This window comes from Manacus candei, unplaced genomic scaffold (genome assembly GCF_025592945.1).
Source record: "Manacus candei isolate 608988 ecotype Guabito, Panama unplaced genomic scaffold, ASM2559294v1 h1tg000050l, whole genome shotgun sequence".
NCBI classification, from domain to species: Eukaryota; Metazoa; Chordata; class Aves; order Passeriformes; family Pipridae; genus Manacus; species Manacus candei.
The window spans coordinates 35,946,794-35,973,775 of NW_026138098.1; the positions used below are offsets into that span (position 1 = coordinate 35,946,794).

General features: G+C 43.6%; 1 protein-coding gene across 17 annotated transcripts in view; it reads left to right on the forward strand.

Annotated features, from left to right (window-relative positions):
- Positions 1-26,982, forward strand: part of PCDH15 (protocadherin related 15) — a 670,595-nt gene that overhangs the window by 469,544 nt on the left and 174,069 nt on the right. For all 17 annotated transcript variants that reach the window (XR_007906667.1, XM_051799597.1, XM_051799600.1 and 14 more), the window contains 3 exons: positions 586-756; positions 19,253-19,361; positions 23,560-23,672. Coding sequence is in view for 16 of the 17 variants with exons in the window: in XM_051799597.1 (XP_051655557.1) it covers positions 586-756; positions 19,253-19,361; positions 23,560-23,672 (393 nt within the window). In the remaining variant the exon portion in view is untranslated. The remainder of the gene's footprint in view (positions 1-585; positions 757-19,252; positions 19,362-23,559; positions 23,673-26,982) is intronic.

Below are 26,982 nucleotides of genomic sequence, written 5' to 3' on the forward strand. Positions count from 1 at the left end.
AAAGAAAGGAGACACTAGAGAAGTTGCAATAGTCAGTAGTGTCTTGTGTACCTAAAGAACAAAAAAATTAAAAATAAGCCAAACCATGCTAACAGAGATGAGAACCTGCCATGCAGTGTGGAGATCTTTTGGGGGATGCAGCATTGGAGCTGCTTTGTTGTGGACAGAAGTGTTCTTGAACCTTTTAAATCATGAGCAGTATAACTCATTTTGTGGGCAAACTCAGCCCCTGAGTTTTACCTTGTTTACTGCTCCTCTCCCCCATCCCCCTGGTGCTGTGGGGTTCAGCTGCCTGCTGGGTAAAACCCCATAATTTCACATTATCAATAAGGCACAAGGGGCTTCTTTTACAAATTTGCTGCATTTTTATAGATTTCGTACTCCAGATTTCCCAACCTCTGTTATTTTGAGTGACAGATGTCTTGCAGTATTTCTTAACTTTTCCCTCCTAGTTGTATTCCCGAGCCTCTGAGGCTGAAGTTCCTGTAATTAGCAGGAATGTGGATAACTCTGTTTTGTCCTTAGCTTTGCTTCAAACTTTTTAGTAGGTGCTGACTTCAGAAAGTCTCCCCATTTGCTCCACAGGACCGAGCCCAAAATCTGAATGAGAGAAGGACAAGTACAACCACCCTGACAGTGGATGTGCTGGATGGGGACGATTTGGGACCAATGTTTCTCCCCTGTGTCCTGGTGAACAACACCCGTGACTGCAGACCCCTCACCTACCAAGCCAGCCTGCCTGAACTCACTGATCCTGTAAGTCCTCTGGAGTTTTGGCAAGTTTGATGTGTTTGTTTGGCAAGCAACTGCCCTCTGTTTCTGTGGACACAATTAAGAACTGTCATAGGAAGGTCCTGTGTGCTTTAGGCTGCCTTTTGTGTGTTAAGCAAAAGAAAACCAGGGTAAGATCCATGTGGTGAAATCCCAGCTTTGATCCAGTGGCAAACTAATCCCTCAGTGCATAGGCTGAGTCTCACTGAAATTTGGTAAATTGTGGAATTGCTTTTCCTGATCTGTCTGTGTTTCACTCTCAGAATATCCCAAAGAAGCACTTCTGGGAAGGGACTTGACATGTTATTCCATGCAGGGTTGTTATAAACCTTAGGAGAAATATTTTTTTTTTGGAAGAGGAAGCATTAGTCACTCGTCCCTGGGAAGATTTTTTGGGTTTGTGGTCAGGTTTTGATCAAGAGGCACTGAAGAACAGTGGGGGTTTATCTCATGTAGGGGCTTTACTAAGTGTGTATGTTGGTATATCCATAAATATATATATCCATAAATAGGGATAAAGGTGAGTGTAAGGCTCATTTCATGCTCAGAGTGCACAGTGAATCACCAAATGAGGTGAGAACTTGATCATTTCTTGGTGCAAGACAGTGCTGGCACCCTTTCCCTCCAGGTATGATGGAGATGTGCATCTCTGTTGGGGGGGGCAACAGAAAGAGGAATTTCTCAATTGCTGTATGACCTTTGATTCATATGTTTAAGAATAGAAAAAGGAAGAACCAGTTGAATCACGAGGTATTACCCCCCCTGGTTAACTTGGACATTAAGATGGCATTAAAATAATGTTAAACATGGACATTCAGGTCGTGACTTGGCTCCTTGCAGGACACACTCTCTGTCCTGCTTCCTCCAACCAGGAGACAGGGGAGGTTGAGGCTGTAAGTGTGGAGGTTCCTGCTGTTCCCTGCCTTGTCTGTCTTGCTGTCCTGTGCCTCGTAGTCTTTTCCCATCCCACACATTTTGGTGTCTTGCTTTGTCTGGCCCCAGGAGTCCTGCTGCAGTTGTACCTGAGCTGGGTCAAGGGAAGGGGAGAGATGATCCATATTTAATCTTGGTACATTGGTTTTCACATCCTTCACACACACCTTGGCACTTGATTAGTCTTCATAACTGCATTTTACTTTAAGTTGATTTTACTTCTTTAAATTCTGTGTTAAATTGGTTTGGGCTTAGTGGCCTCACAGGGGTTCCAGGGCACCCACATTATGCAGGATGACCAGGATGACCTGCACAGATCTGCTCCAGTTCCCAGTACAGGGGCAGGTGAGGCAGGAATCATTACTAACTAGTGCTTGGCCATTCCCTTCTCTTTTTTTATCTGGCTGTAATGCAAACCACACAGTTCTGGGGCCACTGTGCAGATGAGGGCAAGGCAGCTCTGTCCCCGTTCCTGTCCTTGCTCAGGCATGTGTGCTCCACTGGAAGACACAGTGTCTGCCAGAGCTTGGAAAAATCTGCCCTGTGATGTAGGTGCTGAGTTACAAAATATTTTCATTTACCTCCCTAAGCTGCAGTCGGTTCAGGTTCTGTTCAGCTTCTTTTGTTTGCTTTCTGGCTTTTTTTGGCATCGAACTGCACCGCGAGAAATGTGATCTCTGAAACGAGAACCTGGTTCTGGTGATAAACTCTGAACTTTCTGCTGTTTATCTACGTGCAGAAATTTTGATAAACCAAAGTGGAAGAACTTATACCTTGGTGCCTCAAACATTTACTTGACTTTTAAGTGATAATTCCTTTAGAAGATACAGATGGTACCTAAAAAGATTCAACTAGGAAACACCTGTATTACATTTATCCTTTATTTTATCTTTTTATGTGTTATATTTATTCTTTATTAACCTACTATTAAGCTACTACATAGCTGCCATTACCCTACTCCATAGACTAAAAGACTGTTTTTAGTTTAACATCATCTTTTTGTTTTTTTCTTTTTTAATTTGCTTTTTAATTTTGAAATGAACATGAGAAGGAATATTAATGAATCTAGAGCAAAGTTGAAGTATGAATTATTCAGAAGCAATAACTTGGAAGAGAAGTCCTGCTTTGCAGGGCAAGATGTCTACTCAGCTGACCCCTGAAGGAAAGCATTTAATGTAGGTGGGAAGAGTCATATTTTGACTCAGTCTTGCACAATTCCTTCTCTGCAGTTGGCATCTATCCATGAATTTACTGAGGTGTTTCCATTCCAAGCTGCTTTCCCTTGGACCCAGAGCAGTTGGATCCACTGGCAAGGAAGAATCCATAGAGTGTCTACTTTGTTTATGGTCTTGGGCTGAGCTGGAAGAAACCAGTGATGGAGGAAAAACTACTTTACAAATTCCCAAACCGGGAAAGGAAATAAAATCTCCTGACTTCTGAGTCCTCTAATAATCATTGCCAAAATTACCCTGCAAAAAAAGATACCAAAGCCCATTCTAAGACAGCATTGTTTGAAGTTCTGCCTCATAAAGTCAGAGGCTTTGCATATGTGTTATTTCCTCTAGAGGATTGCAAGAAAGTTTCCAAGAAAAGCTGTGTTGTTTGTTGATTGGGGTTTTTTGTTGTTGTTATTGTCGTGACATAGTTTTATATTTAAATTATATTTGGGAATTAATTTTTTTCCTCCTTTTGTATCAGGAAGACTTGAATGAATTAGCATTTATTATGGGGACATGGAAGGCATCAAGTGGAGTTACAAGGTAGAACCTCATGAATATCTCACAGCCTTGAAAAGATAATTTCTCCTCCCTCCTTCCCCTTCAGTCTGTTCCTGTCACACGTGCTTTGGGAAGGTTTCCTCCCTTTCTGTACTTGGTATCTTCCATCATCATGCAAAGAAGAAAAGCCAGTTAGCAGCAAAATATAGATGAGGTTTGATTAATTGATTGCTGGCCTGGTTTGGTGAGGCTGTGCTCCAGTATCATGTTCCAGGGGGTAATTCCCCCTCTTATACTCCAGGACACCTTTGAGCCTGGCTTTGTCCTCAGGCAGGACTCAGCCTCTCAACAACTCAGCACTGGGAGCTGTTGCTTGTTCCTGCACTGCTGATGGATCCTTCTACATGGAAAACATTTGGTTTTGTGCTAATTATCCTCAGAACCCTCAGGAGCTGTTTCAACAGGGACCTTCCCAGGTCTGTGGGCTCAGCTGCCCTCACGGAGAAGGGTCTGAGCAGGGCCCTGAGAGATGAAAGGCTTAAACCAGAAAGAGCTTAAAAAGCTCTCAAAGGACAGTGCAGTTGAGGGGGGTGAAAAAAGACACTGAAGAGCAAAAAGTGCCCCTAGAAGCCCTCAGGTTTTTATTAGAGAGGAAGACCTCTCTGGTTCCATCAGTTTGGATTCAGGAGGAGAAAACTGCATTTCTTGGAGGTGGTGTTGTAGTCCTGCTGGATGAGGCTGGTGTTGGGAACACAGGACACTTCCTAAGTATCCAGGTTTAATCAGCTTTGTACAAATCACTTTTATGCTTATTATTGAGAGCTAATTAACACTGCAGAGGATGGGCTGGTTTTTGGGTTCCTCTGGCCTCGAAGATGACAAGCACTTACTAATTCTTCCCAACTGAATTCTCTTGCAGCTACTTGTACAAATCCCAATTCCATCCAAACACAAAACCTCCTGGAAGTTTTCTCACAGAGACACATTGACATCAAACTTGCAGTAGCTCAAGTGATGTCTAAAACTTCTAGAAACAGCATCTCCCCATCTTAGTTCTAGTGGCAGGTTTTAGTCAGAGGGTGAAGTCCATCATCATGTTCTGGGTTTTCTCTGGTGGTTTTTTAATCAATTTATTTATTTCATTAATCCTGGGAGAAATCCCTGCCCAGAGAAGACATTTGATCCAGGGATCTACCACACAAACTAACAACAAATACCTTCCTGAGGTGTGTGAGGCACTTACTAGTTCACCTTGAGCTCCCCATACAGCTACCAAGGAAGATTTTGGGGGCACTGCAACACACAGTCTTCATAATTTGGCCTGTTAAAACTTTACTCTGAGTTGAAGTGGGTATGTGTGATTAAATCAGCTTTGATAAAAGCTTTCAACAATTAAGAAATGCCTCTTTCACCTGCATGAAGGGTAAAATCCCACAGAGTATAAGTGGGGTTTTCCTTGCTGACTTTTAAGCCTGACTGCTTAAAGTCAAACCCATGGGAGTGAATTTACCCCTAACGACAGTCAAATTGCAGAAAAACAACATTTCAGCTCAGACTGCCAGTTTTCCTTGCCAAAGCTTTTCTTTTTCTTGGTTAGATGTGGTACATTCAAAACTGCAAATGTTCGTGGGTAATTTAGGAAGTTGTTGGTTTCTGGAGCAGTTGAATCTCAATCTGCCTTTATTTTCTTTGCCTTATTTGCACTAAGATTTGGATTTTTTTTAATTCAAGCATAGTAAAAGAGGTTTGCCAGCCTTTGGCTTGCTCTGCCTGTAGAATCTTAAGAGCTGTTGCATCCAAGCTTCAGGAAATTATTTGGGATTTAATTTGTTTCTAATTATTCCTTTCTCAGCTGAATAGGTGCTGTCCAATTTTTGGGGCTGATGCTCTCCTAGGGGATGGTATTTACATTTCATGCTGGAATTAGACCATGATTGAGCACAGTTCTGTCCCCTGGCATAATTAAATGTTTCAAGTCTGGCTTCCAGAGAAAACAGAGCTCTCATCATTAGGAGAACTGCGTGTTTCTCTTTGTACAAATAATTTTGGTGAAGAAAGAAGTGACTTTTTATGTTTTGGATAATCAGAGTCCGGCTCAGCTGTTAATTAGACTAAAATGTTTGGTGCAAGATAATACGTGCTGTCAGCTGTTGGGCTGTGAGATGAATGTGAATTCCTGGGTAATTCCCAGCCAAAAATTATTTGGTGGACAGGGCAGTGATATCACCTCAGCCACAGCACAAGAAACAACCATAGAAATGCTTTAAAAATTGTCTGTATCTCTACATGCTCGGGTTGTTTGTTCAGTAAATTGGAAAAGAACCTCACGAGCGAGGCTTTGAATAGTCCCTTTGCCACTGAAAGATGAGCAAATTGACCCATTTTGTCAGGTATTAATTTTTCATTAGCAATTTAGGTGACTCAGATTAGGGAAGGGGAACTGCAGATGATTTCCACGACACGTCTGCAGTGCCGGGGAGGGTTTTATTGAAAAGGGTAAATAGTTGTGGCCAAGTGATTTGCAGCCCAGGCAAGAGGCAGATAGCAATTTTTCTAATTAAATTTAAGCATAAATGCAAGATGAACTGATAGGCAACCTGGAATTACTTTGGAAGTGGGAAAGCCAGTGGAAAGCAATGATAAAATCCTCTCGTGGGTGCAGTCACCCCTTTTACAATTTCCAAACAAACTTTTTGTTGGCTTTTTTTCCCCCTTCTTTCCCCTCTAACTGCAGCCCTGCAGGGGCCACCAGATTGCTGGTAAATCCAAGGTAATGGACAAAGTCAAACAAGCACAGTTCACAGTAGATTTACAACCTTGGGCTGTTTCGTAACTTGAATTGGTGCTTTTGAATTAATAACTCAGCAAAGTCAAAATGGACAGCTTTGATAAGCTATTGATTATCTGCTAGTGCATGATGAGGAACCATAAAAGGTGTTTTAAGTCTGCTGTTGTGATTTTCCCTCTCTTTTCCCTTTTTATGATTGATTGTCTGTCTCCCACTTGCAATCCCTTGATAGGAAGAACCTTTTTTTTTTTAAAGGAAATGTCACTGCAAAGTAGCGAAGCATGAAAAGGTTAAAATTACAAAGATGTGCTGTTACAGGTAATTAAATTTTATGTATTTGGGAGGATACCCAGGTGACTAATTAAAAAGAACCGTCAGTAAAATTGTCAGTAACTTTAACATGTGAATACATGAGCCTGAGTCTTGTTTTCCATAATCCAGAATTAGGGAATATAGTCTGAAAGGTACTTTCCTCTTGATGATTTGGACCCAGTTGTGGTTCAGAAATAAAGTTGCTGTCTAGTAAAAAAAAAAAAAAAAATAGATCTAATCTTTCTTAAAATGCACAAGTGGAGGTTTTAAGGGAAAAAGGATCAAACTGGCCTGAAAACTGAGATTCGGATGTTGGTAAAAAATGAAATTAGGAAAAGAAAAATATGGTTGCAGATCATGTTTGAAGTTGTGTTTGGGGTGAGAAAAATACCTTTTGTTCATTAGGGTACACCCTGCTGGCAAAGGAGGAGCTCACAGAGTCTCAGTCTGGGCTGGATATTTGGCTGATGGTGAAAACAGGCACGTTTTTGAGTATTTATCAAGCTCTAAAGTGAAATTTTGGAGAGTTAATCTAAAATATGATTAATTATCAATATTAAGAGAGACATAAACTGGTAAAAATGAACTGATTTTATCACATGCACAGGTTTTTTTCTTTTTTTTTTTCCAAATGTGGAAATGTTCCATGAATTGCCTGATGTTTCTCCTCATGGTTAGGAACTCCCTGGGAACACAAGTGGGAGAATACCCAGTTCTTCTGGCTTTGTCAGAAGCTAAGAGGAGAAAGGGTCCTTATTTTGCTGGGAAGAAGTAACTGTGGCACTGAATTTAGAAGTAATTTCCTTTCAGAAATGAAGGTGATCTGCTTTGATTCAAACTTTGGCACATCAGCCACCATAAGTAAGTCAAACACATCCAGTGTTGGAGGGGGATCTCCAGGGTGCTGGGGCAGGTTCACTGACATAAGGCACCTCCTTGTGCAGCAAAACCAAGGCTAAAAATCGAATTAATGAAGTGCACAAAGTGCCAAATACCCAAATGTTGGCTGAAGAGCTCTGGCTGTTTCATCCTCTTGCATTCTTTGCTCGTTCTCCACTTGCCATTTTAAAGTGCTTTAAAAAGAAGAGGAAAAAGCCCCACCTGCCTCCTAACAAAGATTTTAGCATAAAGTGTGAGATCACACCTTACAAAAGCACGGAGGAAAAGTGTGATTCCTCACTTTTGGGAGATATTCCACAGCCTGGGATTTGAAACTGGATTGCTGTCTGTGATGTCAGGTCTGAAGGGACTGAGCCTTTCTCTCCTCAAAACCCAGAGCTTGAGGAGAGGGAAGAGTTCCTGGGAAAGCACCACCTCTGAGCTCGGGTCTGTACCTTGAATGAGCAACCAACTAACTACTCGTGTGATTTAATTGCTCTCTTGGCTAATTGCCATGACAAAAAGCCACTTTCCCAACGTGCACTCCTGTTTTCCCTTCCGTGGAGCCGTGTTTGTCACGGCGTGAAGTGGAGCTGTTGTCAGAGAGGAAGCACATGCAGCAATTTATTTGATCCTTAAATGTCACTGAGAAGCATCTGAAAGTTTTAAATGTTGACATTTAAACAAAATACTCTTGCAGTGATGCTTTATTGGCCAATTTCACTTCAGAAAAATTCTCATCCCTGTCATATCCCTGAGCCTTGTAGAGATAATTATTTCAGTGCCTGTGTTATCCCGTTAAACTGGAGCTGATCATGAGGGGTCAGGAAGAATTATTTCTCTTTTCAGCTTGTTTTCACAATGCAGAGTAGTAGTTCTTCAATTAATCAGTGGTGATCTGAAAACCTTTAATTGAGGAATATGTGCAGGTGATGGGAGAGGGAAGCTACAGAGGGAATTTCGGCTCTAGGGTGGAAGTGTTGAAGAACCCTTGGAGGCACGGGGATCCCCCTGAAGTGTCCTGGCCTCTTGCAGGAGCAGGGCAGCAGGGTTTGCTGTCACCTTCTCCTCAGCAGTGCTGTGGTGTCACACACCTGTGGGCACCTGGTTTGGCACAGAATTCCTCACCAGGCCTGGCCCTTGCCAGCTCAGAGCTCACCTTGGGCTGCCCCACCTGGATTTTTTGGTTGCCCTGGTCTCCAAAGGCTAATCTGGGAGTCTCTTTGGTCTGCTGCAGTCTGTGGTTCAGATGTGCCCTTGTTCTCCTTTGTGTTGTCTCATTCCCGAGGTCCTTGAGGGGCCTTCCCAGCTGTGCTGTGCGTGTCGGGATCACACGGGGAGGGAGCAGCCAGAGGAGCCTCGTTGGCCCAGCCCAGCAGCTCAATTTTTCCCCAGTGCCCTGAACCTCTGCCAAAAACATGGAGAAGCCAGAGAGAGTGTGTTGTCCTGTGTTCAAGAGTGTTTTTCTGTCTCCAACCACGGACTGAGCGATGGAGCGCAGGGAGGGGGAATCATCAAGAGTATCAGGGAATGGTTTGGGTTGGAAGGGACCTCAAAGCTCATCTCATCCCACCCCCTGCCATGGGCAGGGACACCTTCCACTAGCCCAGGGTGCTCCAAGCCCCATCCAGCCTGGCCTTGGACACTTCCAGGGATCCAGGGGCAGCCACAGCTTCTCTGGGCAACCTGTGCCAGGGCCTCCCCACCCTCACAGGGAAGGATTTTTCCCTAATATCCCACTAAACCTACTCTTTCAGTTTGAAAGTCCCCATTACCAGGACAGTTGTGTTTGTCTCTGCTCCATGCTTTTGGCAATGATTCTGCAGAAACCCTCCCTTAAATCCCAGGGCTCTTTCCAGCAGAGGACAAGGAATTTCAGGGTCAGCTGGAACGCCCTCTCCTGAGTCGAGGCCCTGTGGTTAATCTGCATTTGGCTCTGCATCAATGCCCCAGGCAGTGCAACAGTCCTTGGGTTCCAAGCAGCTCTTATGGCTGGGTAGGCAGGAGTGTGCCTGGTAAATAATTCCTGCTTTTTGTCCTGGGAGAGTGTTTTTATTTAGGAAGAAAAGCATTTAAATGTAAAATTTCACTACACCCTAAAAAGATGTTGAGGAGGAGCTTATGGATGAAGGGTGTGAGTGTTGCAGGGGGTGTGTCCACGTGCATACACATTATATCTGCACAACTGCCCAAATTGGTTGAAAATACACCCAAAATACACCTAAAAAATCTTTTTTTTCCTACAACCTTCAATCTAAAAGTGGCATTGATGCCACTGTTAATGTTACCACTAAAGCAGTGCCATAAAATGGTTATAATAGTGGTGAGGCAGAAGTTTTAGCTGGCTCTGGCCACAAAACCTCTACCTCAAATTCTCCCTCTGACAGGGTGACAAACATTAATGACAAAAGTTTGGTGGGTGAGTTTGAATAAAGTAATGAGGTGGTTACAGGTGATATTCCCACTCCTGAACTAGGGAAGTGCCCATTTAGTACCCAAATCAAAAGAAAATCAGTAAAGAAAACATAAATGCAGTGACCACAGTGGGGTTTTGTTACCCCCAAGTGTTAACCTCCTGTTTCAGCCTTCTGAAATTTTCACTGCTTTGAGACTTTTGGCCTTGCTTGTTCCTCCAGGTGGGGAAATGGCTCCACCAAAGCCAAGTTCTCTGAAGGAACACTCTAAATGTATAGATAAGAGAAGGAACCAACACCACTGTGGTGATAAAATCTCCGTGTAAAGCAAATCAGTCAAGAGACAAAAGCTCTTTTTTCTGACTTTTTCTTTCATTTCAAACGAATTCTCTTTCATACAGTTTCACAAGAAAGGTCCCACCAGTGGTACTGGTTATATTTTCCCAAAGGATCTTTCTCATAATTCATAATTTTTCTCAAGCTGGAAGGTACTATGGAATCATACCTTTGATTATAACTTCTTGTGCCTTTTCTAGTGTATTACATTGTGGTTAATTTTTCTGAAGGCATAAAGCAGCCATCAACCTCTTCTCCTTGAGAAAAGAAATATGTTATATATCGGTATAGACAGATATATGATATTGAGAATCATCGCTCTTGAGAAATATACTTTTAAAAGGAAACAAAATGAGGTTAATATGTCATAGACTTTTTTTATTGCAATGAAATTACTCTTAGAAATGAAAATAAAAGTAATTCTGTAAGGCACCAGGGTAGTGCTGCACTGAACTTTAAATATTTCCTCATTTTTCGTGGGTCTGTGTCAAGCAGAAGCAGGTGTTTGTCTGAGGTTTTCCATCTTGCTTCTCTGCAGCTCAGAAATGGGGATAATCAGAATCCTGCCCTCGAGAATTTGAAGGATAATCGAGGAAACAGCCTTCGTAGTTCGTACGGGGGGAAAAAATGAACCGTCAGAAAGGAAATGTTGATTGTGCTTTAATCACAGTCATCACCTTGGAAGGAGCAGAACCTCTGGATTGAATTCTCCTTGTGCCTGAATTGCTCCGGAGATTGCTCCGTGTGCCCAGGCAGGAGGCCCATTGCATAATGCATTTCGTTTAGTCTCCAGCACGGAAACTCTGCTGGGGACATTTCTTATCAAGCATGTCAGATACAGAAAAAGCAATTTAGTAAGCACTGTGATCAGATCCTGATGAAATTCAATTCTTTTTAGGATCTGTTGTTCCTGAGAGACATCATTGATAAAAATAGTCTGGTTTCCTCTGTGCTCAGGTTCATTATGCTCTCTTGCTGCTCTTTCAAAACATTTTTTTTCCCCCCTCAAAGGTGGCTTGTTTTTACAAATAAATGAAAGGAATTGTGGTTTTTGACAGCTTACTCTGTTAACAACCCAATCTGTCAGGATATTTGAATTTTACTGTTTTCATTTAAATAAACTACATAAACATTGGCCACGACAGCAAACTGAGAATGCAGCAGCCATGGATTATATTGAACAACTAAAGAAGGTGCTACGAGCTGTTTCACAATGGCAGTGCTGAAATCAGAAAGTATAGATGCCTTTTGAATAATCAGTCTTGTGCCTTAATTTTCCCCATTGGTCCCTAAAACAGTTCTTGTACCCCCAGAAAAGACATGAGGGGTCAGTCCCCACATCCCAACTGCATAAATGACCTGCTTTTGTCTGTACTTTTTATCTGTGGCTTCTGGAAATGAAGGTGAACTTCTGCAAAATGAAGAAAGAGAAAAGTTAGATTTAATTTAAGCTTGCAGATCAGCCCTGGGAACAGCCCAGCAAGGACATGGAGCTGCTGGAGCCAGTCCAGAGGAGGCCCAAAGAGGATCAGAGGGCTGGAGCAGCTCTGCTGGGAGGAAAGGCTGGGAGAGCTGGGATTGTTCAGCCTGGAGAGGAGAAGCTCTGAGGTGACCAAATTGTGACCTTCCAGGGCCTGAAGGGATCTGCAAGAAACATGGAGAGAGACTATTTCCAAGGGCCTGGAGTGGCAGGACAAGAGGGAATGGCTTCCCACTGCCAGAGGGCAGGGTTAGATGGGATATGGGGAAGCAATAGCCTTCCTTCCTGTGAGGGTGGTGAGGCCCTGGCACAGGTTGCCTAGGGAAGCTGTGGCTGCCCCATCCCTGGAAGTGTCCTAGGCCAGGGCTTGGAGCAACCTGGGTTATGGAAGGTGTCCCTGCCCATGGCAGGGGGTGGAATGAGATGGGCTTTTAGGTCCCTTCCAAGCCAAACCATTCCATGATTCCATGATCAACCCCCATTATTTTTACTTTCTGCATATACATATGTTTGAACATAACAACTTTTAGCAGTGAGTTCCCAATACCAGTTTTACTGTCTGCTGTTCATACCTTTATTCCCCTGGCTGGGCTGTTCCTGTTTCACTAATGGCAGGGACAAAAATGTCCTTCCAGCCAGGTGTTCCACAGCAGAACTAATCCCCAGGGATGCTGCTCAATGCTGCTCATTTTCATATCAAGGGGGGACATTTGACAGGTTCTGCTTGGACTCTGCAGCATCATTTGGTGGTAAGAAGTATTATTTTAACACTTGATGATCTCACAGGTGTGTGTATGAACAAGGAGGTGGTGGAGTCCCCATCCCTGGAAGTGTTCAAAAAATGTGTAGATGTGACACTTGGGGACATGAGTTAGTGGTGAACATGGTGGTGGTGGTGGTTGATGGTGGGACTGAGTGATCTTAAAGGTCTTTTTCATCCTAAACAATTCTGTGGTTCTAAGAAGTACAAATTGGGTGAATTTGCTGTGAATCTCTAGGGTTGAGCAACGTAGATGTGGTTCCCACGTGTCGTTTTACCCTTTTAGGGGGAGCAGGCCCAGGATTTTTGCTGTACAAACCTCTTCAACTCCTGTGACAACTTGATCAAACAATTTTCTGCAGAGAATTTGTTCTCTTCAAAAGGTGTTTTCAATCCGTGCTTGGGGTTTTCTTCCAAAATATCAGCATTCAGCTTTAGCCCAAAAGTTTAGGTTTCTGTACTGTGGCAAAGAGAAGGGTCAGAAGATCCCATTCACCCTGGATCCTGGGCATCTTTGTGTCACATCAGCCCTCAAAGAACAGCCCAGGAATTTCTGCTCTGCATCCCTTGGGTCTGCTCCTGATCAAAGGCAGGACCTGTAGGCACGTGTAGCTGTCAGCGGGAAGGCAAGAAAAGAGGGAGAGTGTTGAGATCCTGCAAATAGGAGATTTGACATGACTAATGACGAGCTTTTGGTGGTTTCTCCAGCTGGATATACTTTTCTAGTGTGATTCTTTCTTTTTGGATTTCCTTCATTTGTGGTTGGATAACTGCTGAAATATTTTCCGTGTTTTGCTGACGTGCTCTGTGATGGATTTCTGCTCGTTAGGGTTTTATCACAGCCCTTGTTGGACTGGCAAAGCATCTGAAGCAGCAGCAAGAAATGATGTTGGAATGGTTTTGCAGTTCTTGCTGCTGTTTTAGTGCCGTGTGCTGGCGATAGTTGTAGGCAGCTCTGCACAGCACGGGTAGAGCTGAGCTCATTTCCCATTTACAACTTGTGTTGGAACCTCAGGAAAGCACAAGGTGAACCAGTTTAACCATAATGATTCATCAGTTCATCAAGAACTTTGTGGGTTTGACAGTGTAGGGCTCCCTGGGTTCTGGATGTCACCATGGGGCTTTCCTAATATTTTCCATCTGAAAAAAAGCTTCTCACCCTTGTTTGCCAGAGGGAGGAGGGTTCTGCTGTCTTTATCAGCAAATTCATCAGCTGAGCTGTGAGAATGGTGCATGTTGAAGGTCTCTAGGCTTTGTTTGAAGTTCACTGGCCACAGTTGCAGCTTCCTGTAAAAATAATACTTCTCAGGGTGTAAAATGCTGGTGTGAAATGTCTGCTGGGAACTATTTGTGCTATTGCAGGATCCCAGAATGGATCAGGCTGGAAGGGACCACAGTGGGCATCTGGTGCCACCTCCCTGCTCCAGCAGGGCCAGCCCAGAGCACAGGGCACAGGAGTGTGTCCAGACAGCTCTGGAATAGCCCCAGGGAGGACACTCCACCCCCTCTCTGCTCTCTCTTCAGGGCTGGGGCACTGCCCAGCCAACAAGTTCTTCCTCCTGTCCAGCTGGAACTTCCTGGCCATCAGTTCCTGCCCGTTCCTCTTGTGCCATTGCTGGGCCCCCCGAGCAGAGCCTGCTCCATCCTCTGCCCCCTCCCTGCAGCCCCTCCAACCATGGCTGAGGGCCCCTCTCAGGCTCTGCTCTGGAGGCTGAACAGCCCCAGCTCCCTCAGCCTTTGCTGCTCCCAGAGCTGCTCCAGCCCTTGGGCATCTCCTCTGGACCTGCTCCATGTCTCTGTTTTAATTCTTTCCTCATCTCTGTGTTTGCCTTAATAACTTAGTCTTCAGTGTGACTCGTGGGTAGGAAATGTTTTGCTCTGTTTGACTCCAACAATAAATTCTAAGGATGGTTTTGTCCCTTCTGGCAGTGGATTCCTTGCAGGCTCTGATGGGAATCTCACCTTGGTGAATCCAAACCAAAGTTTGGGAACTCTTCCTTTTTGATGTAGTTTTATCTCTTCCAGCATTTGGCAGTGTTTACTTCTGCCTGTGTGGTGGCCCTGGCCCCTGATCCCAGGGGCACCTCTGGGCAGGCAGCAGCATCACCTGAGGCAACCTGCAGCTGCTTCATGGGGTGTTGTCTTCAATCATGTACAAGGCAGTTCTTAGGAATAAATTACCTGCTCACAAAACAGGCAGTGGCCAAGTTGAGGAAGGTTAATCGTGTTTCAGTTTCCCAGAACACAATAATTTTTGTGGTAATAAGCAATGAAAACCAAAGGACTCCACAGAAAACCCCACAAATGAAAAGCCAGCTCTGAGCAGAAAATCATGTTGTTATTCCAAATCTAAAAATATGCCATTTCCTTTCTTTTTTTTCCTCATTTCCCCAGAGGAAGAAGTTCTCCATGAATAAGTACAGTTGGCAAAGTTAGCATTGCATCTCAGATAGACCATGGAAAAGATAGAAAATCTGGTTTTTGACAGCAGATTTTGCTGTCGACTGTGAAATGATTATTGTGAGCCTCTACCTTGAAAAAAATGAGATATTGTGCATATCCTTCTATTGAAAGTCTGGCCTTTGTGGACATCTTAAAATATTCTAAATAAAATAACACAGATAGAATAATAGAATCATAAAATGACCTGGGTTGGAAGGGACCTTAAACCTCATTCCACCCCCTGCCATGGGCAGGGACACCTCCCACTAGCCCAGGTTGCTCCAACCTGGCCTTGGACACTTCCAGGGATCCAGGGGCAGCCACAGCTTCTCTGGGCAACCTGTGCCAGGGCCTCCCCACCCTCAGAGGGAAGATTTTTTTTCCTTGTATCTAATCTAAACCTACTCTGTGCATATAAAATCTTTGGAAAAAAAAATGTAGCTGTAGTCCTAAATTTATTAAGCACCGTGTTAATAAATTAATTAAAAATATCAGTTGTTCCCTTTGTTCGCTCTCCTTAGTAGGAGCCTAAAACACTCTTGCACAAATGCAGGTAGAGGTTTGGGACTAGTCAAGGATGTGCTGGTTTGCTTCATATTCTTTAATGTATTTTTCAGGTAAGAAAAAAAAGTACAGGAAATTTCTGTCAGTCTTTATTTTTCTCATAATATGATGTTATCCCACTTAGACATCTGTATTCTTTGGGATTTCTGGTGGCAAGAACTGAGGGAAAGCTTGTCAGTGCTCTGTCCTTACAGCCCTTAAGCTTTAAAGTCTTAGAATCAGAGAATGGTTTGGGTTGGAAGGGACTTAAGGTTCATCTCGTCCCACCCCCTGCCATGGGCAGGGACACCTCCCACCAGCCCAGGTTGCTCCAAGCCCTGTCCAACCTGGCCTTGGATATTTCCAGGGATCCAGGGGCAGCCACAGCTTCTCTGGGCAACCTGTGCCAGGGCCTCCCCACCCTCACAGGGAAGGATTTCTTCCCTATATCCAAAGCACTTTGAAACAGGAAATTCCAAAGCACAAGTTCACAGGAATCCCTCTTGCCTTCATTTAAAAACCCATTTCCTCTTGGCCTCGTGACTCTTAACTTGCCTTAACTCCATAACCTCTCTGAAGGCCACGACTTTCTGCAGGGCCTGCAAGGCATCCCACTTGGAGAAAGTGCTGCCACAGGGACACATCAGAGTTCTTCCACGATGAACACAAAAGAAAGGAAAAAAAATGGGGTTTGTGCTACTCCCTTATTCTCTCTGAGCTTTTTTTTTTTTTTAATTTAGTATTATTTTTCCTTGATCATGTCCTGACCTTGCAGACTCCCTGGCAGGTTCCCCATCTGTTTGAAGAAGGATTTTTTTAAAAAATGTAATATTTCTCATAACATTTGCAATTTGGGCTTTGGGTTCTGGTTTTTGGCCTGCCCAGTGCTGTGCTGTGCCACGTTGAAGCCCCTGGAAGTCTCTTAATCTCCGAGCCAATAGCTGAGAGATCTTTTCCCTAATGAGGAAAAAGTAAGTAAATTACTGCATATTTCACCACAGAACTGACAAGTTCTCCTGGCTTGTTTGTTTTTTAATCACCTGCTTCTACCAGAGCTTGTGAACCCTTTTATGTTCCTCTCTTGGAAGAGGCTGGTTTCTGAGGGCCGTCTGTTCATTCCGAGTGATGTTCCTGCCCCGCTGTGTCTCCCTGCTCCCTTTCCTTGCATCTTTTTAAGCCTCTCTCAATAAACTCCCCCCCCCCACCAGCTTTTGTTTTGCCTCTGAGTGTCCTTAGGCACTCGTGGGCCCCTCAGACATTTCGCTCTTTCACTGCTCTGTTTTCCCTCCTTTTAATAAGCTTCCACTTCCTCAGGAAGCTCATCTTCCAGGCTGAGAACGACCCTTGTAGAGGATTTTTTGGCCTCTTGCAGGAATGTTGGATACCTGTGTAAGGATCGTAGTTATTCCAAAGCATGTTTTGACTGCAGTTTTTTTAAAAATCATTATTTTTGATTAAAAGTATATGTACACCTTCCAAAACTTCCTATGTGTACTTTGGAAAATTTATTAACGTGCTTTTACACATTTATTAACATACTTCATGGCTGCCTCTTTGGTTTGTCATGTTTTCAGAGTTCTAATTTATAAATCTGAATGAAATACTTGCATTATCTATGGATTATTTAAACAATATGAAAGTACCTTGAGTTTTGCTTCAAAGGCACATCAGCCTATTTGATTCAAAACAGCCTTAAATTATTAAAGTTGGGACTGTTCAGCCTGGAGAGAAGAAGGTTTTGTGGAGACCTCCCAGAAACATTCTGATATCTGAAGGCTTACAGGGAAGCTGAAGAGGGAGAGTTCATCAGCAACTGCAGTGACAGGACAAGGGGGAATGGCTTCAAACTGAAAGAGGGGAAATTTAGGTCAGATGTGGGGAAAAACTGCTCCCTGTGAGGGTGATGAGGCCTGGCCCAGGTTGCCCAGAGAAACTGTGGCTACCCCTGGATCCCTGGAAGTGTCCAAGGCCAGGTTGGACGGGGCTTGGAGCAACCTGGGCTAGTGGAAGGTGTCCCTGCCCATGGCAGGGGGTGGAATGAGATGAGCTTTAAGGCCCCTTCCAACCCAAACCATTCTGGGATTCTATAATTCTTTTCCTAAACATTTCAGCAGATGGAGACTGATCTTGGAGCATGGTATCTTCTAGCTCGTGAGTGGCCCATTCCAGTACAGTACTTGGAAAAACAACTTATATGGGATAAAAATGTAATGGATTTCCCTTTTTATTCTTGGTTTTCTTATGCTTCATTTTCTTATAAAACTTCTTTGTGTTCAGCTGAGTGCTTTGGTTCTGAGCAGCCAATATAAGGGTGGCAGCATGGGGTAAAATGTCTTTCTTCTGTTCAGCTAGAACAGAAGAGCTGCTCCAGCCCTCTGCTCCTCTTGGGGCCTCCTCTGGACTGGCTCCAGCAGCTCCATGTCCTTGCTGGGCTGTTCCCAGGGCTGGAGCAGCTCTGCAGGGGGGTCTCCCCTGAGGGGCAGAGGGGCAGAATCCCCCCCTGCCCTGCTGCCCACGCTGGGGGATCAGCCCAGGGCACGGGGGGTTTCTGGGCCGGGGCAGGTCCAGCCTCTGCCCCACCAGCACCCCCAGGGCCTTCTGCCTGGGCTGCTCCATCTGCTCATCCCCAGCCTGGATTGATCCTGGGGGTTGCCAGAGAAAGCACTGAAGGCTTTTTCTGTCAATCCAGTCTCCAGGAGTAACCCCAGAGCTGCCATTCCCAACTCTGAAAGAGCAGTTCCAGTGACCTTGGCTGCTTAACCAACTAGAAATGCAGCCACCCATGGATGTGTGTGCTCCAGTCTTGCATCCCCTTGGAATGTTTACTTGCATGGCAAAAATGTTTAATGATCTCTGTGAAAAACCAGATGCCTTTTTTTCCCCACATACAACTAGTTCTGGCACCCTCTGCTTTGCACAGCTCCAACTTTCCGTGTTCTGCAAGAGGGAACTTGAAATTTAGCATAGGAATAGGAATGAGACAAGTCTACACTTGGCCAAATTTTGGCACAGCCTTCAGAAATGCACCTGCTGAGAGCTGGAAGGAATCTGTGAGAGCTTTAGTGATGCCTGATGATAAAGCTAGAGGGAAAAGGGGTGAGCCAGGAGGAGGAGCCCAAGCCAGGAATGGGGGTGAGGCAGTTTTCCCTTTCCACTTCGGACTCTTTGAAGAATTAAACTCTTAAAAGCATAATGTGGTGAGCTCAAAATAGGCAGAAAGAAAGAGAGAAGATATATTTGACATCTGTTTGAATTTTTAAAATGCTTTAGGACTGCATAAAATTTAAATGTCAAGAGAAGAGACTGGGCATAAAACTGACCAAGACTGAAATGCTATTTTTAAATTTATAGATCACTTGGGCTTCAAGTGATCTCAGAAAAACCTCCATCAGAGTTAAAAACACACTCACAACAAAACCAATCCCATTTGCTGAGGATAGTTTTAAACTCACCATTGCCCAGAGAAGCTGTGGCTGCCCCTGGATCCCTGGGAGTGTCCAAGGCCAGGTTGAATGGGGCTGGGAGCAACCTGGGCTAGTGGGAGGTGTCCCTGCCCATGGCAGAGGGTTGGAGTCTGTTGATCTTTAAGGTCCCTTCCAACCCAAACCATTCTGGGATTCTTTGCTTAATTTCCTCAAAGATCTATCACAAAGGTGTTTCTCAAAGAAAGGAGGTTGCTTTAGAAATGTATGGGTTGCCTACTTAATTTTTATTTAAAAGGAGCCTGGAGCTGTAAGTATCCCCTTAATTATGAGGGTTTTTTTCTCCTCTAGTTTCAGCAAATATCCTTTCCAGTGAGATGTTTTTGTGCTAAACCTGCAGATCTGCCTGCTGGCTTTCTAATTTCTCTGTTTCCAATCTGATTTTTCATTTCAGGCCCGTGTGAATCCCATCAGTGTCACTCCACCCATCCAGGCCATAGATCAGGACCGAAACATCCAGCCTCCTTCCGATCGACCGGGCATCCTCTATTCCATCCTAGTTGGTTGGTGTCTGCTCCTCTTCTATCCCTCACAATCAGTCTCTTTGTTATGGCCAGCCACAGAAAGATTGCCTGGGAGAGTGGAAACGTAATAGAAATTCCTGTTGTGGTCAGTGGGATGTTTGAAATCGTTGTTCTACCTGCTTGTGTTTAACTGCCATGGAGAAGTTTATTTCAGATGGGTGTTTATTATTATTTATTCAGATTGAAGCCATAATTGTCTTGTTTAGTGAATGGGGCAGCACAGCAAGTGAAAGGAGAGAGCACTCTGAGTGCTCATAGCTCTGCTGGAGTGTGTTTTTCATTCACAGAAGAGGCTAAAGAAAGGCAATTAGAGCAGGTTTCATCCCAAAAGGCTCCTGGCACAGAGCAGCTTAAAAGGGCTTACTGCATCCACCTCCAGTTGTGCTGCCTGTGAGCTGGTGTGCTTTCCCTTGTAGTTTAATGTTTGTTTAGTTGTTTATGCTGTTTTCTGGCCATGTTTTTTGTTTTCCTGCTGCTTCCCTGGGCCTGGCACTTGTTGCAGTCACTCTGCTTGTAGGCTGTGATAAGGGAATGGCCTGAGGGTGGTTGGCAGCTGCAGTGCCCCACCTGCCCTGCTCTTCCCAAAGTCCTCACGCTGACTTGGGAGGCATCTCTGTGGGATTTGAAGAGGGGGTGTTCTCTGGAATCACATCTTTGTGGTGTTTCCTGAGTTAAACTGCAGCTCCATGGTTTTCTCCCCCAGGGGGAGGTGCAAGTAAAGATTTTAATGAGCACCTGGTGCACCTTTGCTTGTCATAAAACAAAAGCTGCTTCTGTATCACAGAACCACAACTGAGTTCAGCCTCCTCCTGGAGCACAATTGGGTTTTTTGGGGGAAACCATGGATTCCTTTGGGCTGCACCTGGATCCAAATCTGGCAGACCAAACAATGAGTCCTCTCCCAGCAAAGCTGCTCTGGGAGGAGATTGGGAGCCATTCTTAGAGTAAATCCTGGGTGGATTTATGTCTGCAAATGGACTTGGCTTAGTTAGGCTTGGCTGATCAGCAGCTCTGCTGTGACAGCTCTGCCCCAGTGCCACGGTTAGGCCAGTTTTTTGAAGTTCTTTGCAGAACTGACAAAGCTCTTCAAGAGTGAAATTATTAAAGATTGTGTTTCACTGACCTGGGATATTGTTGATATAGGAGTGACTGTTTTGACCTCCAAGAAATAATTCAGGAAGATGTGTTCCAGCAGTTTGGTTGGGTTTGAGGAATTCTTCAGTGGACAGGCTCTTCCTTTTTTCCTTCTTTCTTTTATCCTTCTTTCTTTTTTCCTTCTCTTTTCTTACTGTTTTTACTTCTTTCTTTTTTCCTTGGTTTCCCTCCTTTTTTCTTCCTTTTGCTTTCTTTCCTCATTTTTTCTGTCTTTCTTTTCTTCTTTCTTTCTTTTCTTCTTTCCTTCTTTTCTTCTTTTCTTTCCTTTCTTTCCTTCCTTTCCTTCTTTCCTTCTTCTTTCTTTCCTTTCTTCTTTCCTTCCTCCCTCCCTCCTTTCTTGCTTCCTTATCTTTTCTTTTTTCCCTCATTCTTTTCCCCCTCTCTTTTCCTTCTTTCCATTTTTACCTTTTTTTTTTTCCTTTTCTTTCTTTTTTCCCTCCCTTCCCCTCTCTTATTTTTTTCTGCTCTCTTGTTCTGGTTTTCTTTTTTTTTTTTTTAAACCTTCTTATTTTTTCCCCCTTAGTCTTCCAGCGTATTTCTTCTTAGATTTTAAGCCTGCCTTCATCTTTGCCAGGATTGCAGTGCTATTTATATTTTAGCCTCAGAAAATATTAAGTAGTTTCACAGGAAAAAGGCCTTGCAGGTATTTCTTGTTACGTGGATTTAGTAACTTGCTTTAGTTCTAAATGTACTTCTTAATATCTTTGGATTTGGCTTTTTTTAAACACTGCAAGGTTTGAACTGTGACCATAGAATGAGGAATTTGGCTACTTACTGAATATGAGAATGATTTTGAAGTTGATTTTATTTGACTGTTCTATTTGGTTCTTCTTTTCTCCTGTTTTCATCCTCCCCTTCACACCTCTACAAATCCTGGCCTGTGCTTTGGGCACTGTGGATTTCCAATGTTTAACATTTGGAAACGTGATATTTGGAATACTTTTTTTGTAATGCACTAATTTTTCTCCTCCTTCACTTTCAGGAACGTTAATTAATTTATTTGGGCCTTGCAGTAGAGCCACATATGGTGCCTGGACATATCAAGTGTGAAGCAAACCCACCTCCCCTTATTTTTATTAGTAATACCATTTTTACTAATAAATTTTACTATATTTACTAGTAACTTACTAGTAAAATATTATTTTTATGAGTAATTTTAAGCCTTTTTTTATCCTCTGGGGCTGGTCTTTGAGAAAAGATAAATTTTCCTTTAAATTGCCAGCTTCTGACCCTGGAACTGTCTCTGTGATTTCTGCTGCCAGTTTGCACAAGTGGCTGTTTTATTTGGTTGATATTTTAACTAAAGAGCCACAAAACCCCCCCAGCATTTTTGGGGGGCTCCCCTCCATCCCTGTGTGCTCCCTGATGCCTTTGGAAGCACCGTGTCCCACAAAACCCCTCCTCTGACTCCAAGAAAAGCAAACTCCTCCCCTCCATAATATTCTCCTTCAGAGAACCTCTTCTTTTCTACTTTGGCATTTAATCCTTAATATCTTGATTTTTTTTTTAGCTTCAGCATCAGCCCTGGTGATGTGAAGCCTCTAAGACCACAGCAGTCTGTTACCTGCCAAAAACTGGGAGCTCCTGCTGGGTGCCTTGTACTCTTAAAGAATTAGATGAATTAATTAGGAGCTGAATTTAAAAGGCAGGACTTAGAACTTGAAGCTCTGCATTGATGGTGGTGGTGTAGTAGAAAGAATAATCCACAGTAGTTCTTCTGCTGCTTTCTGGGTCGATGACATATGTGTATATCAAGATAGTCACAGAAAAAAAACCATATATATATATATGTATACACTATATATATATAATTTATATATCTGGCAACTGGTTGTCATTTGAGGAGCTGCAAATGAAATTATTGCCCATGAAGTCTGGATAGTGATCCATCTCCTGAGGCAGCTTCTGGCTTTCTAAGAGCAGTTTCTTAACCATTCCTCTTGAAAGGTGAACACATAACAGTACCATTTATCAGGAAAGTGCTCTTTTCTTGTGTTGAATCTTCTTGCCCTGTTGTGCTTCAATCCTGGCTGGATTGAGGATTTGGCATGGCAAGGTTTGTTTGGCTCTCATGGCTCAGGGCACTTCCTGGGACGTTCATCCCACGAGCCAGGAGCGCTTTCTGCCCCTCAGCTGCTGCACAGGACTATTCCCAGACCTAAAATCCTCCAGAGCTTAGGTTTATAATCGGTGTTTTGGTTTCCTGGGATGCTCTCCCAACACTGCCAAGCTGGGAGGTGCCAGAGTTTGTGCTGTGTGTCAACACTGTGGCTCTCTGAGCCCTTTGGTACCAATGCTTTGAGTATTGGAGCCCTTTGGTGCCATTTCTTTGAGAGTCACGTGGCTCTAAATCCCAGCAGCTGAGTCCTTCCCTCCTCCCGTGTCTGCCTGGCTCCAGCAGGAGCCCTTTGGAAGGTTTTTGGGCTGCAGGTGCCAGACCCAGCAGGGTAATGGCTGTGCCAGCCTTTCAGGACCCTTGCTCAATCCCCATGGCATCCCACATCTGCTCAGGCTCTGATGCCTCCACTGGTTTGGAGACTATCCTGCAAATCCCCAGCCATGAGGACACCATTTCCAGCTGGCAGTAAATGGAAGCTCTTTCATCTGGTGCCTCCTCCCTGATGAGAAACTTCATTTCTTAGAAGGATTTCTAAAATAGCCTATGTATTTTTATATTACACGGTTATCATTTATGCTATTACTTATATATATTACTTCTATGCTGTTAATAATGCTCCTGTTGTTATCAAGCACTTGGGGATTCCCAGCTGAGAAGAATCTTCGTGGTCAGGGACAGCAGGGACATAATGGTAATATTAAACACAATGGTAATATTAAACACAGTGGTAATATTAAACACATAGCTTAGTAGTATCCTAAAGCTCCATGTACACATGATGCAATATTTTATCCTTACAATGACAGGATTAGGTTTTGTTCCTTTGATGACTAATGAGTAAAATAAATACATTGTTGAACTAAACCTTTCAGATTTATTCAAACCTCAATGTCTTTCTTGCAGGTACCCCTGAGGATTATCCACAGTATTTCCATATGAATCTCACAACAGCTGAACTGACACTCCTCAAGCCAATAAATAGGGATTTACACCAGAAGTTTGACTTGGTTATTAAGGTAATTTGGGCTGAATTCATCTTTCTATATTCTTTTGAGAACGAAAAACCCTGAAGAAAATGTGGGGTGGGCTTGCTTGTCTTTCCTGCAGTGCTCTCTTCTCATTTTTAGCCTGTCAGGCATCATTTAACACCATCAAGGGGAACAAGGGTGTGAAGTATTTGAGAAAAGGGAATGAATCATGGCAGAGTCACAACAGTTCATGTTATATTGTATTAACAAACTAAGTATCACTTGTCTGTTTGCTTTTTATGGCTCCTGAGAATGCATTTGGTTTCTGTTTCACGTGTTCCTGTGCTGAAGGTTCATAGAGGTGCAGATAAGGGTGTGAGTAGTGAATATTCACAGGATCCCAGGATGGGTCAGGCTGGAAGGGACCATAGTGGGCATCTGGTGCCACCTCCCTGCTCCAGCAGGGCCAGCCCAGAGCACAGGGCACAGGAGTGTGTCCAGACAGCTCTGGAATAGCCCCAGGGAGGACACTCCACCCCCTCTCTGCTCTCTCTTCAGGGCTGGGGCACTGCCCAGCCAACAAGTTCTTCCTCCTGTCCAGCTGGAACTTCCTGGCCATCAGTTCCTGCCCGTTCCTCTTGTCTTATACTGGGAGCAAGGACAACAAAAAAAAATCATCTCCACATCTTGTAGCAATTTTGTGGGGGGTTTTCTTGGTTTAGTGTTGGTTTTGTTTTGTTCAGGTTAGATTCAAAATAAGGCAGCTCAGTCCAGAGCTCTGCTACTGAATAGAAAGAAAGCTCCTGAAACATGACCAGTGCTGAGCTCAATCAGCTCCTGTTAATGGGAAAAGCCACAAACCATTCCCCATCCCTGGAAGGGTTCCAGGCCAGGTTGGACAGGGCTTGGAGGAACCTGGTCTCAGCATGTCTCTCAACATGCATCTTCCCCTGGTTACTGAGTCCCAGCTCTGCACATATAAAATACAGTCAGATTTGCTGCTTTCTTTGCCAATTTGAGGATTAAGAGGAAAAGGAGGTGACAATATCAATGTTTGACTTGTTAAATGTACTAAGCTGTTAATTTTACTTTGAGCAAAGTACAAACTTTGTACAAAGCTGAAAGCTATGCTGTAGGTGGGGTTTGCACCAGGCTGCAAAAATCAGTGCAGTAAAGATGGTGGCAGTGAGAACAGAGCAGAGTTACATTGGATTCTTTTGGAGAGAGTCTGGACCTGACCCTGGAGTTGTTGTCTAATGACAGAAAATCAAGGTTTTGTTCTGTTTATTCGTAGCTGGAAGGGCAAATAAAAGAGAAAGGAATCTCTGCAGTCTTGTAGTAGAGCACTTGTGTATTTATCAGGGCATTCCATGGAGAAAAAAGAGCGTGCTTTCAAACTGCACCATATTTAAACACATATTTAAATACTTAGTAGTATCAAATTTATTTCTAAATACAAATGTTCAACTCATGCAGGTAGTTTGGATTGGAAGGGACCTTAAAGACCATCCAGTTCCAACCCTCAGCCATAGGCAGGGATGCCACCCACTATCCAAATACAGTGGTATTAAGTTTGTTAATATACAGGTCCTTTCTGTATCTCCTGAGGAACTGAGCTGTGAGTACAGTAGGACAGAAGATGAAACAAAATTGCAGCTCATAACAGTGTTGAATAACTTGGCACCTCTTTAAATACTGTGTTGGTTTCCTCCCTTGGTTGATTTTGAATGCAACAAAGTACAAAACTGGTGCATGCTGACAGTGAAATCATTTGGGATTGGATTCCTTGATAAAAATCTATTTTGGGCCTTACTTCCTCTTCTGGAGTTCTGCTGTCACTGGGACAGATGTGGAAATTTGGGTGAATTAACATCTAAATAAATGGAGAGGGACTTTTCCCAAGGGTGTGTTAGAGATACAAGGGGGAATGGCTTCCCACTGCCAGAGGGCAGGGATAGATGGGATATTGGGAAAAAATTGTTCCCTGTGAGGGTGGGGAGGCCCTGGCACAGGTTGCCCAGAGAAGCTGTGGCTGCCCCTGGATCCCTGGAAGTGTCCAAGGCCAGGTTGGAGCAACCTGGGCTAGTGGGAGGTGTCCCTGCCCATGGCAGGGGGTGGAACAAGATGGGCTTTAAGGTCCCTTCCAACCCAAACCATTCTAAATATAGAATTCTAAACGTACTAAGAAATGACAGGTTAAAGCCCTGGAGCACTTTGATTTCCAAAATCCAGCAGCCAGGTACAGTAGCACAACACACCAATTACAGCCACCCCTTACCCTGCTCTGGTGGGGCATCTCCTGAGCCTAAATGGCCCCTTTGGTTGTTGATGGCACTGTTTATAGGCACTGCTGGTTCATGTTGCTGTGCTGTAGGTGCAGTCAGGGGGACAATAAGGGAAAGGATCAGTCTGTAAGAATGACAGTGTGCCACCAGCTAGAATAATAAAAGTTTTCATGCTGTGCTGTTCAGGGCCCTTTTGAACTGCTGCGATGTCTCAGGCTTGTACCAAATCAAACCTTCAGATTCTTGTGTTGCTCGTTCTCCAGTTTTCATTTCTCGCAGCGTTGGAGTTGTTGGATCTGATTCTGTTTTATCTGTGTGATGTTTCCCTTCAAACAGAAAATACACTGGGTTTTGCAGCACTCACAAAATTTAATCTTTAAAATATTCCCTCTCATGTGAGGAGATCAATTTTTTTTTTTCCTGTTAAGTTATTATGGAAAAGAGTGAAATGGAAAAGGTGGTTAAGTCAATACATGAATATTTCAATGCAGGAAGGAAGGTGGGCAGGAAATGGGTGTGCTCACCTGTGGGACAAAAATTGGATTGCTGATAAATTTTGAATTCTCAAATAGGGAGACAATGGAAAAAACTAAATATCTTAATAAGAAATGCTGGTTTTCAGCCTCTGTGCTATCTCCAGAATATAATAGATGATAAGCAAGGAGAAAAACTATTTTGTCCTCCTGTGGCACTTCCATTCCCTGCCAAGCAATGTGGGCTTTTACAAAAGAAGGTGTGGATTTTTTTGGGTGTCCCATTGAAATTTCCATGTTTCATCAGCAAGGCTGCCACACTGTGTGGATTTAGAACCTTTAAACTGAAAGGGCTTCCAGTGTTAATAATCCTGTAATTAAAATTAGATACACATGACCATTGCACTGTAGACATGAGACTATGTTCTTGTTACCAGCTCTAAAAAGTGTTAGTGAGGTTTTATTTATTTTTAAAGCATGTATAACATGAAACCAAAAGGAGAATTAATCAAATTTTGATGCATTTGGATCCTTTCCTCTTGGAACTTGGGTTATTTATCAATCAGACAAAATCTAAGCTGGCAGTTCTATTATAATCAA